The sequence below is a fragment of the Mobula hypostoma genome, chromosome 6 (assembly GCF_963921235.1).
Source record: "Mobula hypostoma chromosome 6, sMobHyp1.1, whole genome shotgun sequence".
Classification (NCBI taxonomy): Eukaryota; Metazoa; Chordata; class Chondrichthyes; order Myliobatiformes; family Myliobatidae; genus Mobula; species Mobula hypostoma.
Genome location: NC_086102.1, coordinates 160,569,672 through 160,588,266, shown reverse-complemented (window position 1 = coordinate 160,588,266; position 18,595 = coordinate 160,569,672). Strand labels below are relative to the sequence as shown.

The window sequence follows — 18,595 nt, the reverse complement described above, 5'->3', positions numbered from 1 at the left end:
CATTTCCCTGTCTGCAAATTTTCTTCATAATAGTTAAACACAGAAGGCCCATACTCACGCAGCAATGATTTTCACTTCTGGATTCCCCAAGGAGTCCAGCAGCAGAACTCAAGGATGTTAAGATCATTCACTACACATGCTGGAAACTGACTCTGATCTTGCACTCAGTTCAACTAGTGGTTTGACCGAAAATTAGGTCCTGACTGATAATTTCCATGATGACAAAGAGGAGGCAAAAAGGAAGAAGCTTTTTAACTTGTAACCTTACATTCTAGAGCAGTACTGAAGCATCTTTTCAAGAGAGAGCCAGACTGACAATTTATCCAGATAAATTACTATACTGTTAAAAGCAACCAGATACTAACGTCTTTCATCATGTATACGAACACACAAGAGTTTAGTAATAGAGACACAAGAGACAGCAGATGCTGAAATCTGAAGCAACAAACAAAAACTGTTGAGGAACACAACAGGATTTCAACCTGAAATGTCGACATTTCTTCTCCCTCCACAGATGCTATTTGATCCACTTTCTTCCAGTAGTAGATTGTTCATTGCTGCAGATTAATAATAAATTAATTACTACAGTTTCAAATAATAAGTGAAAATGGCTTCCTTATTTAAAATGCAGGAAACTATGATTGTTAATTTTGTGTGTTTGACACCATAATTATTTGAATCCTTTGTGCAATCTTATTCAGTCATGAAGCCTCAACAATTTGGAATTTTGATTTCACTGAATTGCATTACAAATTAATGGAACTATAATTATTAAAACAATGCACTTTTACAAGGAGATGCTATCTCATTGACAACAGGAAACAATTTTGAGAACATCAGGCTCAATACTCATCATTGGCAGGCTAATTATTGCTTTAAGGTCATTATCTGCGATCCAGTGGTTCTGCTTTAATTTGCTGAGACTCACTTGCAAATGAATGTACTGCATAAAATAAACTTCAGGCTCTGTGACTATTTTTGGACTTTTTTAAAAAAGCAAAATAATAGTAGAAATTGAATTGTTTTCTTTGTGAGTAATTAGTTGAAGCTGAACACTCAATTCCACTAATATTGCATTGGCTGAAAATGAATCAGCAAAAAAAAAATCAATTGTACTGAAAAGCATAATTTGAAATAATTAATGAATTACCTGTATATACAAAAACAACAGGAATTCTGCAGATGCTGGAAATTCAAGCAACACACATCAAGGTTGCTGGTGAACGCAGCAGGCCAAGCAGCATCTGTAGGAAGAGGTACAGTCGACGTTTCGGGCCGAGATCCTTCGACAAGACTAACTGAAGGAAGTTAGTCCTGACGAAGGGTCTCGGCCTGAAACGTCGACTGTACCTCTTCCTAGAGATGCTGCCTGGCCTGCTGCGTTCACCAGCAACTTTGATGTGTGCTACCTGTATATACAATCTCATTTTCAAAAATTATAATCACTGCAATGACAATTTTTTTTTAATTGAGCCTGCAGTAGTATTGTAATACAACAAGAGCAAGGTGAGTTGCCTCTACAACTATCACCCAGTTGCACTCATATCTACTATGATGAAGTGCTTTGGGAGGTTGGTCACCAGAATCAACTCCTGCCCAAGCATGAGCTGGCACCAACTGCAATTTGCCGAAAAGTCTACAGCTCTCAGCTCAGCCTCGGATCACCCGGCCAATAGTTGTGTCAGCAAACCAACATCAGCCTGCTGTTTGTTGATTACAGCTCAGCATTCAACACCATCACATCCTCATCTCCAATTAACAAGCCCCAAAACCTGGGCCTCTGTACCTTCCTCTGCAAATGGATGCTTAACTTCTTCATTGGGAGACCACAGTCAGTGCTGGTGGATCTGATTGTTTAATTCTTATTAGACTATTTAATTGTTATTTTCTTTGCAGTTTAACAATTAATTATATACTTGTATTTTAAGTAGTTCTTATACGTATAACAGTTTAATAGCCTATAGTGGCTATACAAAGTGTAATTCTGGAAGACTCTGCAGGTTTCTTTATTCTGCATGAAGTGACCAAGTGCTTTCTTATTGGCTAATTTGGTATTGCAGTATTCAAATAAGTACTTTCAAATTGGTTGTCTCTTATCTACAGATTTGAATGGAATTTGAATAGTATCTGAATAGTATAAAAATAGTTGTTTTAATGCTAGGTTTACATAGTTTCTCACTCTTCTTCAACTAATAGACCCCTCTCACTATTTGTTACAACTTCCCTTTGTTTCATGATCTCTTTAAAAAATGATCATGAAGCAACAAGTTTTGAGCCTCTTTCCTGACTTCTAAGAGAACCTTGGATTAAAACATCAGAATCCTATAGGGCAGATTGGAAATAACATCTTGTCCTTGCTGGCAATCAACACTGCTGCAATTCAAGGATGTGTGTTTGGCCTACTGCTCTACTCTCTTTGCACCCACAACTGTGTGGCTGGGCACAGCTCAAATGCTATCTATAAACTTGCCGATTAGGCAGTTATTGTTGGCAGAACTTCAGATGGTGCCGAGGAGGCGTACAGGAGCGAGATAGATCGGCTATTTGAGTGGTGTTACAGCAACAACCTTGCACTTAGTGTCAGCAGGAGCAAGAAAATGATTGTTGAGTTCAGGAAGGGGGAGTCCTCATATCAGTCCTCATCGAGGGATCAGCAGTAGAAAGGGTGAACAGCTTCAAGTTCCTGGAGTTCCTGGGTGTTGACATCCCTGACAATCTATCCTGGGCCCAAAATATTGATGCAATTATCAAGAAGGCACAACAGTGACTATATCTCAGTCAAATTTTGAGGATTTGAATGTCACCAAAAACACTCGCAAGTTTCTACAGATGTACTGTGGAGAATATTCTAACTGGTTGCATCACCACCTGGCATGCAGGGGCCGCTGCACAGGATTGGAAAAAGCTGCAGAAAGTTAGAAACTCAGCCAGCTCCATCATAGGATCTAGCCTCCCCAGCATTGAGGACATCTTCAAAAGCTGATGCCTCAAACAGGTGGCATCTGGCATGAAGGACCCCCACCACACAGGCATGCCCTCTTTTCACTGGTACCATCAAGGACGTGGTACAGGAGTCCGAAGACACATACTCATTGTTTCTTCTCCTCTGCCATCAGATTTCTGAATGGACAATGAACCCATAAAAACAACCTCACTATTTTTGCCCTCTTTTTGCACTACTTATTAATTTAAAATGTTAACATTTTTCTTATTGTTATTTATATGTACTGATGCTGCATTAACAACAAATTTCATGATGTTTGCTACTCTCTCTATACACATGACTGTGTGGCTAGGCATAGCTGAAATACCACCCATAAATTTGCTGCTGATACAACCATTGTTGCTAGAATCTCAGATGGAGACGAGAGGGCGTACAGGAGCGAGATATGCCAATTAGTGGAGTGGTGTCACAGCAACAACCTTGTACTCAATGTTAGTAAGACGTAAGAGCTGATTGTGGACTTCAGGAAGGGTAAGATGAAGGCCAATCCTCATAGAGGGATCAGAAGTGCAGAGAGTGAACAGTTTCAAGTTCCTGGGAGTCAAAATCTTTGAGGAACCTAACCAGGTCCCACCTTATTGATGTAGTTATAAAGAAGGCAAGACAGTGACGATACTTCATTAAGAGTTTGAAAACATTTGGTATGTCAACAAATGCACTCAAAAACTTCTATAGATGTACTGTGGACAGCATTCTGACAGGCTGCATCACTGTCTGGTATGGAAGGGCTACTGCACAGGACCGAAAGAAGCTGCAGAAGGCTGTAAATTTAGTCGGCTCCATCTTGGGCACTAGCCTACAAAGTACCCAGGACATCCTCAAGGAGCGGTGTCTCAGAAAGGCAGCGTCCTTTATTAAGGACCTCCAGCACCCAGGACATGCCCTTTTCTCACTGTTACCATCAGATAGGAGGTACAGAAGCCTGAAGGCACACGCTCAGCGATTCAGGAACGGCTTCTTCCCCTCTGCCATCCTAAATGGACATTGAACCCATGAACACTCCCTCACTTTTTTAATATATATTTTTTGCACAATTTTTAATCTATCCGATATACGTATACTGTAATTGATTTACTTATTTAATTATTATTATTTTATTACTTTTTTCTTCTTCTGTATTATGTACTGCATTGAACTGCTGCTGCTAAGTTAACAAGTTTCACAACACATGCCGGTGATAATAAACCTGATTCTGATTATCCACTACCCATCTATTCAGAATTCTTGATGCACTGGGCTTCTCCACACTCCCTTGTAACTCACAGTGGTCTCATACACCCTTTAAAGTCAGTGGCGCCTCCTTTTTCCCCATGTTCCCTTTAAGCTACCCATGCCCCACATGGTGAGCTCTTCTTAAGCTCGCCATGGCTTTGTTTCCTGTATGGTCTTTAAAACACTGAGGCCCTGTTTCCTATGCTCCCTTTCAACTCACCAGGTCACCATTTCCCACACTGCCTTTAAAGTTACTGGATTCACTGGAAGGCATATTATAGTACAATGCAGTATTAAATATGAATTCCAGATATGCTTAGGGATAATATGTATAACATGCTAAAAGCAGGAAAGTCTGCTACTCCAGCCCCATCTCAGACACAAACCTGCTGGATTAAAGGTGATTTACTGCACATACATTCGTACATCTTCTGTAATTGGTCAGTATTGCATTTTAGCTTTAACACCATAAAAACTTACATTTCGGAAGCAATGATTACTTCCTTGGAGGAAATAATCTTCCCACTACAGTCAAACTGAGTCTCGGCACCAGTCTGCCATTCCTGGGAAGGAGACTTTCCGTCATTGAACGTTAACAGGGCTGTGACAAAAAGCAAATTCCAAACACATTGCAGCACTTGTCTAACTTATTCTTTTCTTTAGATGGTTTACACTTTTTTGAAAATGAATTCATTTAAACAAGCAGATCTCCCAGGTGTATTCACAGATGCAATTTCTTTTGAATTTACCAAAATTTCAATGTGACTTATATGGGTGCATAAAGTCCTTAGATTGCTGATTCACTGAGAAATTTCCTATATTATTATGAATAAACTCTTTTCAGGGTTCCAGCCAGGTACCGACGTTTTGATGACAAACTGCCATCTTCTTCACGGACTCGGTTCCATGCAGACAGGAACTCCCTGTCGGGGAAATCCAAAGAAGGTGGAATCTGCATGTACATTAACAAAGGTTGGTGCACAAACTCATCTGTAGTTAGCAGTCACTGTTCTGAGGAAATAGAGCATCATACAATTAAATGTCAGCCACATTACCCGTTCAAGTGTTTACCGTTGTGTTCATCACCGCTGTCTACCTGCTCCCCAAGCTCAAATGCCAAGGACACACTAAGAGAGCTTTACAGTATCATCAACTCTCTCCAAAACAAGCATCTGGACGGTCTCCTCATAACTGCAGGTGACTTCAATCATGTTAACCTGCAGGGTATTTTTACCAAATTCCCCCAACACATCACCATGGACACAAGGGGAACAAACACACTGGACCATATTTACATAAACAGCTCGGTACTTACAAAGCCATCCTAGGCCCTCATCTTGGCCTCTGACCACATCTCCATAGTGTTAATCCCGGCATACTGCTGAAAATGCAGAAACCAGTCAAGAGGACCATGACTGTATGGCCTAATAAGGCAATCCTCGTGCTTCAGGATTGTTTTGAATGGACAGACTGGCAGATGTTCAAGGAGGCCACCGTAAACGGAGAAGGCATTGTCCTTTGAGGAACATACCTCATCTGTGAGTGTGCAGACAAAACTGGTACCGCAAAACTGGTTATCTCACGGCCCAACCAGCAGCCCTGGCTGAACGTAGAGGTGCACCCCTCACTAAAAGCCTGGGATGCTGCCTTCAACTCTCGTCACAGTACAGCTCTCAGAGCAACCACGAGAATCCTCATTTTAGGCATCAAGAAGGCAAAGACTGCTGATGCACAGAGAATTCCGGAACACCGATAATGATCCCAGACGTACATGGCCGGACACAAAGGGCATTACTGACTACGCAAGGAAAAACAATGTCAACTGAACCAGTGACCCCCCCCCCCCCGATGCTCTAACCAACTCCTATGCACGCCTTGAGGTATGCAACGCAATGCCAGCCACGAAAGCTACACTCCACTCAGGTGAGCAGCCGCCGTCTTTAAGGGCAGCAGCTGTGAGGAGGACTCTGCAGAGAGTCAACTCCACAAGGGAGCCGGGCCAGACAACATCCCAGGCCGAGTCGTCAGTGAGTGTGCACACCAGCTCACTGATATCTTCACGTACATCTTCAGCACTTCACGCATCCAGGCTGTTGTGCTCACTTGCTTGAAATCAGCCACCATCATCCCTGTACTAAAGAACTCTACACCTAAATCACTACCGCCTGGGGTCACTGACAACAATCATTATGAAGTGCTTTGAATGGCTGATAATGGCACATACCAAATCTCCTTGCCTAACCCTCACCCGAATGCATTGGGCACGCACCAATATGCTTAGCAACAGAACTGCTCTGCGACAGATGCCGTAGCATCTGCTGTGCACCTGGTCCCTGATGCACCTAAAAAAACAAAGACATTTATGTCAGAAAGCTGTTTCTGGATTTCAGTTTGACATTCGACACTATCGTCCCACAGACCATGGTGAACAAACTCCTACTCCTCAGTCTAAATACACCGCTGTGCAATTGTTGTTGGACTTCCCAACAAACATATATTCAGGATGCACAACCACCCCTCGCTTCCCATCACCCTCAGCGCGGGTGCCCCCCAGGACCGTGGGCTGAGCCCATTGACATACACTCTGCTCTCACATGATTGCACAGCGAAACATCCGAGCAATCACATTGCCAAGTTCATCGATGACTCAACAGTGGTAGGGCTCACTATTAACAATGATGAGATGAACTACGGAGAGAAGGTGGAAGGAATCAAGGCCTGGTGCCAGGCAAATAACCTCTTCCTCAGTGTCAACAAGACGAAGGAGATGGTTATTGATTTCAGGAGAACTCACACCTCCCTTTACACTGGCGGCACAGCAGTGGAAACTGCAAAGAGTTTCAAATTCCTGGGAATGCACATCATATACTCTGTCAAGAAAGCTCACCAAATCCTCTACTATATGAGGAGACTGAGAGTCCATACTCCATAAACATGGTGTTCTACAGAATCGTGACAAGCTGCGCATTGTTTGGGACAGAAACTGCACTGCAGTGGACAGGAAGGCTCTATGACAGGTGGACAAAACCACTCAATGCATCACTGGCATCAGCCTAGCCACCACCAAGGACAGATACAGAAAGGTGCCAGTAAAGGGGCAGTAACATCATGAAGGATCCCTCCCATCCTGTCCCATTCCCATCAGGGAGGAGGCAACGTAGCAACCACAACAGGACCACTAGACTCAAAAAGTTACTTTCCCCAGGCAGTAAAGCTGGCCAACATCTCCACCCACTAACTCCACCACTACTTTATTGTTTCTTCTCAGTCACCTTACGTACAGCCTAGCATCACTTTATGGACGTACAAACAATCTATGTATACAAGGCATTTTATGTATTTATATTCATCGTGTTTTTAGAATTATTATTTTTCTTTATCTTTTGTGAGTATTTCTGTGCTGCAATGGATCTGGAGCAGCAAAGTTCTCCTTTGCACTTGTGTACAGGAAATAGTACTAACAATTTCAATTTCTTAGTTAAATCCTATCCTGGTTACTATGAAACTCAGTAAATATTCAAGAATTTACAGCTGCCAATTTCCTCCATTCTAACCTCTCCCACATCTGCGTATGTCACAGCTCACCCATTGCCAAAATCTGCAGCCCTGCCTAGGTTACCTTTAGACTTGAATTGAGGAACTCCTGGCCAGTTCTTAACATCCACAAACTATTTCGTAAATTCTCCAAAATCTGCTGCTCATTGTCCTTATTCACACCATGTCATTAATCCATCAACCTGATATGTTCTTCCCTCATTGATATAGACTCCTGGTTAAGGAACAACTTGATTTTTAAATTTCTTCCCCCCTAATCTCTTTGCAACCTCAACATCCCCCTTACTGCAATCACCTCCACTTCTACAAATCTCTGTGGTAACTACATTCCTTCAATTCTGTTATCTAGTCAGTTCCAATTTTAATCTTTCCATTATTGTTATGTATTTAACCATGAAGGCCCCAAGCTATTAAATTAATTGATTATACTCCTCCAGCTTTCAGCTGCTTTCTTCCTTTAAAACAGTAAAAGTTTTTTACTCCTATATATTTCCTTGGCGCCAGGGGCTTCACAAGTACAACTTTTTTGTTGTTATGCCAAACAGAAGCTGTTCCCAGACACCTGAGACCGAATAATAAACAGTGTGAGCTTGGCTGGGTAATCAGAAAACCACTAATAGATAATGTGTTGGAAAAGTCTTTGATCTCAGTCTGTGAAGAGGGAGAGAGGAAACAAAAAGACAAGATATCCAGATGCCAATCCAGCAGTCCAATCTGCTCAAGCAGAATGGCCTCAGGAAATGCGGACTCCATAGGTCACAATGTACAGGAATAAAAGAAGACGGTTGCAATTTAATGATCAGCACTGAAGTACTGTTCAACAAAACAAATCTCTAACTACTTTAACTACAGTAACTTCACTGCAATGTGAAATATGAGCTTAGCAGTTCAAATCAATACCTGTCTCATCTTGTGTTAATTTGATATGCCTTCAGGGAGGATGAACAAAAATATCGCAGACCCAAAAAACTGGGGTATTAGGCCACTACTATTACTTGACATGAAAATATAGACCAGTTTGAACCAGCTCCAATCTAAACAAATTGTTCCACTCCACTGAATTCATTAAAATCACAATAACATTGAATGTTGTCTTCAGCAGAATCAAATCTGACCATTGGATTAAAAATTGCCTGGAAAAGTAAACATACTAAAAAGAAGTTGAGAAATTGAACAGTTGTTGAAATACCAATATTGCACCAGTAAACCTAATTGGTAGATTGACTGTACAAGTGTAGCCTTTGGTTCAGTGCATTCAATGTGCAGGAGCACAAGATGTAAAACAGAATTTCATATATCCTATATCATTTAATAAAAAGAAAACAGAAATCTTATTTGAGAATTAATTTGACTGGGTAATAAAGCAAAGGGATCTGAGAACAGAAGTACACAATTCACTAAAATTAACCATGTAAAGTAATAAGGCATAAGTTAAAACTTGGAAAGGGATAGGACTTTAGTGTGTTTCTATTTCAAATGCACAGGGTAGACAAGTCACCACATTATAAAATATATACAGAAGGGACTGAGATGGTTGCCAAGAGATTGAGAAGGATGATACTGGATATGATATGTTCTAACTTTCAGGACAGAATGAACAGTTTGTGTCTCTTTTCTCTTGTAAAGACCGATGAGTCACCCAACAGAAATCTAGACAATTGTGAGTACTTTGACAGAACAGGTAACCTGTGAGCATTTCAGCTTTGGAGATCAGAACTTGATGGCATACTAAATGTACTTAAGAGGAAGTGAGTAAAAAGAGAGATGGATATGCCGATAGAGTTAGATGAGGAAAGGGGGAGAGTCTCAATGGGGTTTAAGTAAGAGGTCAAATGCTTAGCCTCTGAAAACTAGATTTTTGACAGCTTTTTCAAGATGAATACCCAAGTTCTGCAGCATAAGAATTTACAATTTGTGCCACACAACTGCCAAAGACTATTCCAAAAGGAGAGCATACAGTCATCTACCTTTGATATTCAAAGGGCAAGTTCCTCACCATCACACTTTGGGGCCATCATTGACCAGAAGTTCAACTGAGCTAACTGCATAAATTCTGTGGTTCCAAAAGCAGGTATCCCACTTTGACTGAGTCACCTTGTAGCACCATTATAAATCAGTAGCATAAGGAAATACTTTCCACTTAACTAAATAAATGCAGGTCCAATAACTGAGAAAGTTCAACAACAATCCATTATCCTTGGCATTTAAACCTCTACCATCACCACTGCATTGCTACCCACCTTATAGTGAGCTGTTCCCCACTAAAGCTATTCCAAAAGCACCTACCCACCTTCCAGCCTCAACCATTAAAGGCAGCTGACAGCATAGGACCACACCACTTGTCCTCCTGGCTTGAGAACAGATTAAAAAAAAACGTTCTCAAAGACCGCAAACCAAGAAGTGAAATGTTTGAACTTCTACATTTTGATAATATTTTGCACTTAGAGAAACAGAGATTGGGACATGTACATGTGATTAATCGCCGAGCTGAAAGATCATAAACTTTAAAAAATAAATAGTTTTATTCATGTATTGAGAGTCTGAAGTATTCATCTTGGACATCTTAGACAGATGAGGAGAATGGGCAAAGAAGTGGCAGATGAATACAGTGTTAGGAAATGTATGGTTGTGCTCTTTGGTAGAAGAAACAAAAGCATAGACTGTTTTCTAAACAGGGCAGAAATTAAAAATCTGAGGTGCAAGGAGACTTGGAAGTCCTTGTGCAGGATTCTCTAAAGGTTAACTTGTAGCTTGAGTCGGTGGTGAGGAAGGCAATGTTAGCATTAATTGCAAGAGGACTAGAATATAAAAGTAAGGATGTAATACTAAGGCTTTATAAGGCACTAGTGAGGCCTCACTTGAAGTATTATGAGCAGTTTTGGGCCCCTTATCTAAGAAACGATGTGCTGACATTGGAGATGATTCAAAGGAGGTTCGTGGGAATGATTACAGAAATGAAAAGTTTATTGTATGAGGAGTGATTGATGGCTCAGGGCCTGGACTCGCTGGAATTTAGAAGAATGGTGGGGGGAGCTCATTGAAACCTAGCCAAGTTAAAAGGCCTAGATAGAGTGGAGAGGATGTTTCCTATGGTGGGAGAGCTTACGACCAGGGGGCACAGTTTCAGATTAGAGGGATGTCCATTTAGAATGGAGATGAGGAGGAATTTCTTTAGACAGAGAGTGGAGCATCTGTGGAATTCATTGCCACAGATTGCTGTGGAAGTCAGGTCATTTGGTGTATTTAAGGCAGAGGTTGATAGGTTCTTGATTAGTCAGGGCATGAAGTTTACAGGGAGAAGGCAGGAGAATCTGTTTGACAGGGAAATGGACCAGCCATGATGAAATGGTGGAGCAGACTCGATGGGCCAAATGGCCTACTTCTGCTCTTATATCTTATGGTCTTTTGGTCTATCTGACAGTGTTCGATAGCGCACAAAAAATGAACATTCAGGCACCAGTGAGATGATTTAGCAGTAATGTTGGGTCAGTACTCATGCAGCAGAATTGGATTAACAATGACAGCAAACCCTTAATTTCCATGCCTGCAGATACCTGATGTTGGATGGTTGCCAGAGGTAATGTCAACAATTGTTGACGTTTGCCATCATTATAACTGCATCATTCTGGTTAATGCTGTTTTCAATTAAATGGATCATCACTTTCAAAATGTGATCAACTTGGCATTTTTTGAATTGTCTCTATGTTAAATTCATATTTAAGGGTGTCGCAGATTACTACATGCACTAAGAAAATTCCTTACCATCGTGAGTGGATGATCCAAAGGTCATATGTTACTCAATGTCAGAATTTGGAGGTCATTAATCTGCATATAAACTTTTAAAAATCTTATTCAGATCCAAATGGGATAAGATTTTGTAGTAGTGAATCTCCAAAAGACTTTAGTCATACAAGTAAATATCTGGCAATAAACTGTAAGTCTGTGTAGTAATAATGATAAAAGTCACATGGGTGTGCTCAATATGCATGGTAGGTAGTCCCAAATGCAAGGACAGAGCAAATGCCTATGCTGCCACCTACAGTTCATTTGCATACTTTGCAATTAGTATCACAACAGAGAGAAACTCACATTTACATCACTCCAAAGCATCTCAGAGGAAATGTAGTCGCTACAGTGAACTGGAAAATATGACAGAGCAAGCTGCCTCAAAGCACGGGTAGATAATGGCCAGGTAGTTTTAATAATGTTGAAATGTCAGGTCAGCAGAAAAGGCTGCAGTCTACCATCACTGGAGGACTTGTATGTGTCTTGGACAAAGAAGCGGGCAGGAAAAATCATTGCAGACACAATCCAACCGACAAACTGCCTTTTGCAACAGCTCCCTACTGGAAAGCACTGTAGTGCTATTATAGCAAAACCACGCCATCTTAAGAGTTTCTTCTCCCAGGCTGTTACTCTGATCAATCAATCTAGTTGTCCCCTCGCCAGCCCCTCTACAGATTACCTCCATCACTGTACTGCACTGTAAATATTTTAAACCACTTTTTATATTGCAGTTTACATTATAAATACCTGCTGGTATTTATGTACACATTCCATATCTGTACTTTAAACTCTAACTTTATTGTTATATAATTCTTTACTGTTTATAATTGTTGAATGCTGTTGTTTGTTGTTCCCTGACCAACACACCACAGTAAATTCCTAATACATGTAAATGGAAATAGCAAATAAAATTGATCCTTGATGGATAAAGTGTTTACCTGGGCAGCCGAGATAAGCAGCAGTGAACTTACAGAGTCGCACCAAGGATCTACTGTACATACCCCAGAAAGCACGGGGAGACTCAATTTAACATCACTTCACATTGACAGGGCCAGCAGTCAGGGAGAAAATGGAGTATTATAGGTGACACTGATATTTGTGAAAGAACTGATTATTACAGAAATGTAACAGGACACTTAGAAAATAATAATAGAATTGGACAGATTTCTAAAAAAGAAGAGAGATTTCTTTCAAATTTGATGTTCAGCCCTCAGGACAAATACATAAATTTCCCCATTCACATAGGAGCACAAGTAAAATAGCCTGTACAAAAGGTATTTAATTTAATATAAAAGGTATTTTATTTTTTATCTCTGTTCAAGCAGTTCATTGGCCCCAATCGCAGTCAAAATGAAAGTGCTTTAATCTTTTCCATAATTTAATACAAGTACCCAAACTGGTAAGTCAACTTGCCCAACAATTTGTGAACTAATGTGCACTTCAATTTGTTTCATTTTTTATGCCAAAATCCACTCACCTCATACACTAGCACTTCTACTTTCATAGAAGCATTAGGAGACTCAGCATGTCATCAGACACTCCCCCAATACTGTATAATTCCACTGATGCATTACAAAAAGTATCTTGACTGGTTCCATCGTGGCCTGGGGCAACAATTCCAAAGCGCAGGAGTGCAAGGGGCTGCAGAGAGTAATGGACAAAGCCCAGTCCATCACAGGTACAGCCCTTCCCACCATTGAAAACATCTGCCAGGTGCTGTCAGCATCTACCATGAAGGATCTTCACCTTCTGTGTCATGCCCTCTTCTTGCTGCTACCACAGGGAAGAAGATACAGAAGCCGGAAATCCCACACCACCAGGTTTAGGAACAAATACTCTCCTGTAGTCATCAGGTTCCTGAATTAAACTGCAAAACTCTCATCCTACCTCAGTAACAGACCAATACAGATCACCACTTCCACAATCACAGACTGATCTCTGATCATGTTTGATTTGCACTAATGTGTTATTTTAAACTGTTCTTTTAATTTACCGTTAATTTCTTTTTCTGTGTGTTGTCCGAATTTATGTGCTGGTGATGCTGCTGTGAACAAGTCTGCAGGACATCTTCAAGGAGCAATCCTTCAAAGAGGTGGCGTCACCATTAAGGACCCCACCATTGCCAGGACATGCCCTCTTTTCATTGCTACCATCAGGGAGGAGGTACAACAGCCTGAAGGCACGCACTCAGTAATTCAGGAAGAGCTTCTTCCCCTCCACCATCAGATTTCTGAATGGACAATTAACTCATGAACACTACTTCACTAATTTTTCTCTTTTTGCATGAAATTTAATTTAACGTTATAAAATATAATTATATATTTACTGTAATTTACAGTTTTTACTATTATTGCAATGTATTGCTACTGCATAACAACAAATTTCATGGCATAAACCAGTGATATTAAACCGTATTTTGATTCAAATCTAATGGTACTTGTGCATATGAAAATAAACTTGGCTAATAAATTTGACCAATTTATTTTTCATATTAAGCCCATTTTTCTCTTTTCAATTCATGCTATGATATGTCTATTTATTTAGACTGGTAATTTATTATTTTTAATTCTTATTAATTAAATAATAATGAATAAATTGCAAAAGAAACAGCCGTGGTTCCAAGACTCCATTCTTCTGTAAATTTGATTCAAAATTGTCTAGATTTTACAAATAATCCCAGTATTAAGAAATCGCTTTCAAAACATTACCTAGACTACACAGGAGTTTTGCCTGTCAACTTCAGGGGTTTTATCTGATGCCGAGTATTCCAGGGTTTTGAACTTATATAAAAGAATACAAAAGCAAAAATACTGGTAAATTAAACAGTACGATCTTGTGTAAGACAGGAATGAAGCAGTGCAAGGTCACTGGGGGAATAGGTTTGAGGAGTTGAATGGCGTGCTCCTACTTCTCATTTTCCTTTCTTAATTAATGAAACACACGTTCTTTCAGATGATTGCTTGATTATACTGGGGAAAGCTGCAACAATGTAGCCTGTGAAAGAGGGCTGAATCAATATCAACAACGTTAAGTCTTTGCAGGAAATAACACAGGATTGCAAATACCAAAGTTGATGTCAGTTTTCTGGTGTAATAATCAAGAACACTAATAGTTCTGCCACACTATTACATCAACATCACTCAAAGTGGGACCAAACCACCTTGAAGGTTCTTTTCAGGCCTCTAGCTGTTAAAAGCCACATTCTTGCTAGTAACATGAAAGTTTTGTTTAAGTAAATGAGATATGAAATCAATCTATTGGTAAATTACAATTTCCAAATTGGAATCATAGAAAAGCCAAAACTGTCACAACTTCTTTGCCCACTGAATTCCACCAATGACCACTGCTCTAATCTGGGTTATACATCGATTCTAGATGGAGAATCACTCTGAAAATGATAGGTCAGTTAGCTTTAGTTATCAATAGTGAATTCACATGCACAAATATAAATGCTGAATCCCCCTTTGATGATGGGAGTTTAAATCTATTGGCAATCTTAATATAAACTACAGCAGTTAACGTGAAAACTGCAACTTAAGAATGCTGGTATAGAAACGCTAAAGTCCAGGTCAGTCAGCATTTGTAGAGAGAGAGAGACACACACACACAGTTAGTCAAGCTTTTCACAAGTTACTGCAGACAAATACAAATACAATATTTAAAAGCATTGGACAGGTATTGAAAAGCATTGGAAAAGACAAGAGAGATGCAGGCAAACGGGACTGGTACAGACAGGCATCACAGTCGGCATGGACAAGTGAAGCAAAGGACCCATTACTGGCACTACTGGCCATACAGTTAAATCTTGCAGAAGTCGAGCGATGTTACACAGATAGAAATAGAGGACCCCGATGAGATGCTGATATATATTTGAAACTTTACTTTGGAATCCACCAGGAGGACCACAACCCTGTCATAGTTTAGAGGCTCACATGCATCAATGACCTGGAGAGCTATGCTGGCTGGAGTCAGGGCTTTATCTTTGGTTCTTGGTAGGGTCACCCATACCAAACAGGTCAAAGGGTAGAGGCCAGACCAAGACTGGTCCACCAGTCCTCCGAGTTTGGGTGTTCAATCAGGGTTAACAACCCTGACTGGTAAAACAAAATTGTGATGGAAATAGCAATGAAGAATCCTCTCCCTCAATGTCCAAAAAACGAAAGAGCTGACCATGGATTACAGGAGGAATGGAGACAGGCTTGCCCCGATCAACATCAATGGGACTGCAGTTCAGAGGGTGAGTAGTTTCAAGTTCCTCGGTGTACACATCACCAAAGATCTCACCTGGACTGTACAGATCAGTTTTGTGGCAAAAAGAGCACCACAGCGTCTCTTCCACCACAGGCAACTGAAGAAAAAGTTTGGCATGAGCCCCCAAATCCTCAAGACCTTCTACAGGGGCACCATTGAGAGCATCCTGACTGGCTGTATCACTGCCTGGTAAGGGAAATGCACCAACTCAGACAGCCATCAGAGGTGGAAAATGGTAATATTCCAGATATAGAAAGGACAAAAATGCTGCAGTCGCTAAAAGAATTAAACAATAAAAATAAAAAGAAGTAAGCGATTATAGAAAAATCAAATGAAAGATAATTTTGAATTCTGAAAAATCAACACTGATTTCCGAACATCAATTTCCACATATTTCTGGTGCATCTATTCAAAGTATTTCTACGTAAATCATAATTTAGGCATTGCCTTTGTCTTACCTCTAAAATCAGAACAGAAACTCACCACTTAACATGAAAATATCCAAGGGAGTTTATAACACTGACAGTTGACCACAAAATCTATATAGGGATGATGAAATCTAGCTATAAATCAATTCTAAACTTCCACACTTACTCAGTAACAAGGCAGAGTACACTACTGCTGGTACAATCAATATAATTGTAATTCTGACAAAAAATATTCACAGACACAAACACAGTCAGAGCGATGATCCTTTCTGGAAGTAAACATGCTGACCTTGGTGCAAATAAAAAGCTGCAAAAAACGAAAAATGCTGGAAATACACAGCAGGTTCAGGCAGCATAACTGCACTCTCTTGTCTCTCTACAAATGCACCCTGCTCTATTGAAAACATACAGAAATAATCTGTCATTTATAAATATTTGAACTTATTTTTACTGACCCTTTCATTGTAACATTGAAGCCTTAGTTTCTCTATTTTCTTCTGTAACACAGCCTGCAGATGGCACCCCAATTCCTCAAATAAAGAAAGTCACTTGAACTCCATGTCAGCCATAAAGCTGTTAAAGAACTAAAGTAATTACTGGAAAATGACTTGGAATTATTTACACAACTCTTTAAGGAATATTTGAATTGTTTTGTGAATGAAAACGGAAACCCTCAACTATTAACATGATTCAGACTTTCACGTACAGACCAGACCCTAACCAGAAGAAAGATACAATACTTCACAGCTGCAAGCTGGGGATGCTTGAAGCCGAAGCGAGCAACCCACTTAATCATTACCACAGGTTCTGAGCTTAATATCCACCCCATTCTCCCTCATGGTTAGAATTCTCTACAGACCACACTGCTGACAACCCACTGAGAATACTTTGACAGCATCTCCAGACACGTTATCTCTTGGTGGTAGAGATACACACAGCAAAGCAGATGCAACACTTAGTTAACAAACCAACAATTAACAAAACAATAGCTAAAATATCTTAGAAAAACAACTAACAAACGAATTACCCATATTAGATTAAAGGATGTTTTCAAATATAACATCAGCAGCCCGTGTTAAATTGTCACACATACCTGTGCTGGTTCCTGTAACAAACGTAGTAGGAGTCGAAGAAATTGGTGTGTAACTGTTGGCTTGTTTCATCCTCTTCAAGTGAGACCTCCCATTATAATGAACCTCAGCCTGTGCTGCCGAATTCAGCTGAATGTTACACACTTCACACAGTGCCAGTCCTACCTTCTGTTTCTCAATATTCAGCTGGTAGCCCAGGTATTCACTGCTCAGTATTTTCCCATCACTGTAAGTGTAAAGATCTCCTGAATTCATCATAACATCAGCAATATGTTCAGGACTCAGTGGTTGTTTCATTCCTGCAAAAATGAAGATCATTCAGTAAAACCGCAGCAAACATTCATTCACAGATTTCATGTGATAATCTAGAAATTTCAACTTAAAAAATACAAGCATATACACAAAATTAGAAATGAGTACTGCTAGATGCAAAAATCCAAGGTTTGCAATATAAAGTAATATTTATTCACCATCATTATATAAATCTCACAGTAAATTTTGATGTCCATGCAAAAAACCCACAAGCCACTGTCTGCGATATCCTAGTACTCTACAATCCTCAAGGACTTAGTGTGTTTACCTCTAGGTTCTGCAGTAAACATGGCCAAAGGCCTTGGGAATGGCGCATGCAAGAATGAGTGCATTTTCAAAGAACGTAGTCAGCAATAGTTATTGCCAAAACCAATTATTTTGCCTGAAAATGTGATTTCACAAATAGAGTTTCATCCCATGTAAGTAAATTAGCCTTTGAGACTTTCAAAGAATTTTTTATTTTATAATTTTTCTGTGTCTCTTCTATCTCATTTAATTCCTTCTCCTCTCAATCTCATCTGAAATTTCGGTCTTTAGCTGGCTTCCATTCAGATCCCATTTGTGTTTTATTTCACACTGCTCAACTCAAAACTCAGAGTCTCAGTGAGGATTCTCAATCTGATCAGATCCTTCTTTCTGCACTCGGATTTTACATTTCCCTGAAGAGAGTGCCACACTGGAATGGACTCCAGATTAGAGGAAATCTGGGTGAGATGAATAACTACAGCTATTCTCACTGAGCCACAAAATTCAAGCCTGAATGTCTGTGGCAGAAAATTGAATGTTAGTAAGATATAACATTAAAATGGACTGTGTTTTCGCTCAAATCTCACAACAAAAAATTTAATCCAGTGAGAAAAATAATCAAATATCTCGGAGCAAGTTACCAATGAGCATTATCCAGAATGCTCTGCCTCCTTTCAAAGTCATTCCTCTTACATTCACAATGGTTAAGA

General features: G+C 40.0%; 1 protein-coding gene across 4 annotated transcripts in view; it reads right to left on the bottom strand.

The window, feature by feature from the left end:
- Positions 1 to 18,595, bottom strand: part of znf385b (zinc finger protein 385B) — a 392,471-nt gene that overhangs the window by 286,899 nt on the left and 86,977 nt on the right. For 2 of the 4 annotated variants that reach the window (XM_063052069.1, XM_063052067.1), the window contains exon 2: positions 17,330 to 17,626. In XM_063052069.1, coding sequence (XP_062908139.1) covers positions 17,330 to 17,624 — 295 coding nt within the window. In that variant the 5' untranslated portion in view covers positions 17,625 to 17,626. Of the gene's footprint in view, positions 1 to 482; positions 558 to 17,329; positions 17,627 to 18,595 lie in introns of those variants that run through there. The other 2 variants (XM_063052070.1, XM_063052075.1) reach the window with 2 other exon arrangements.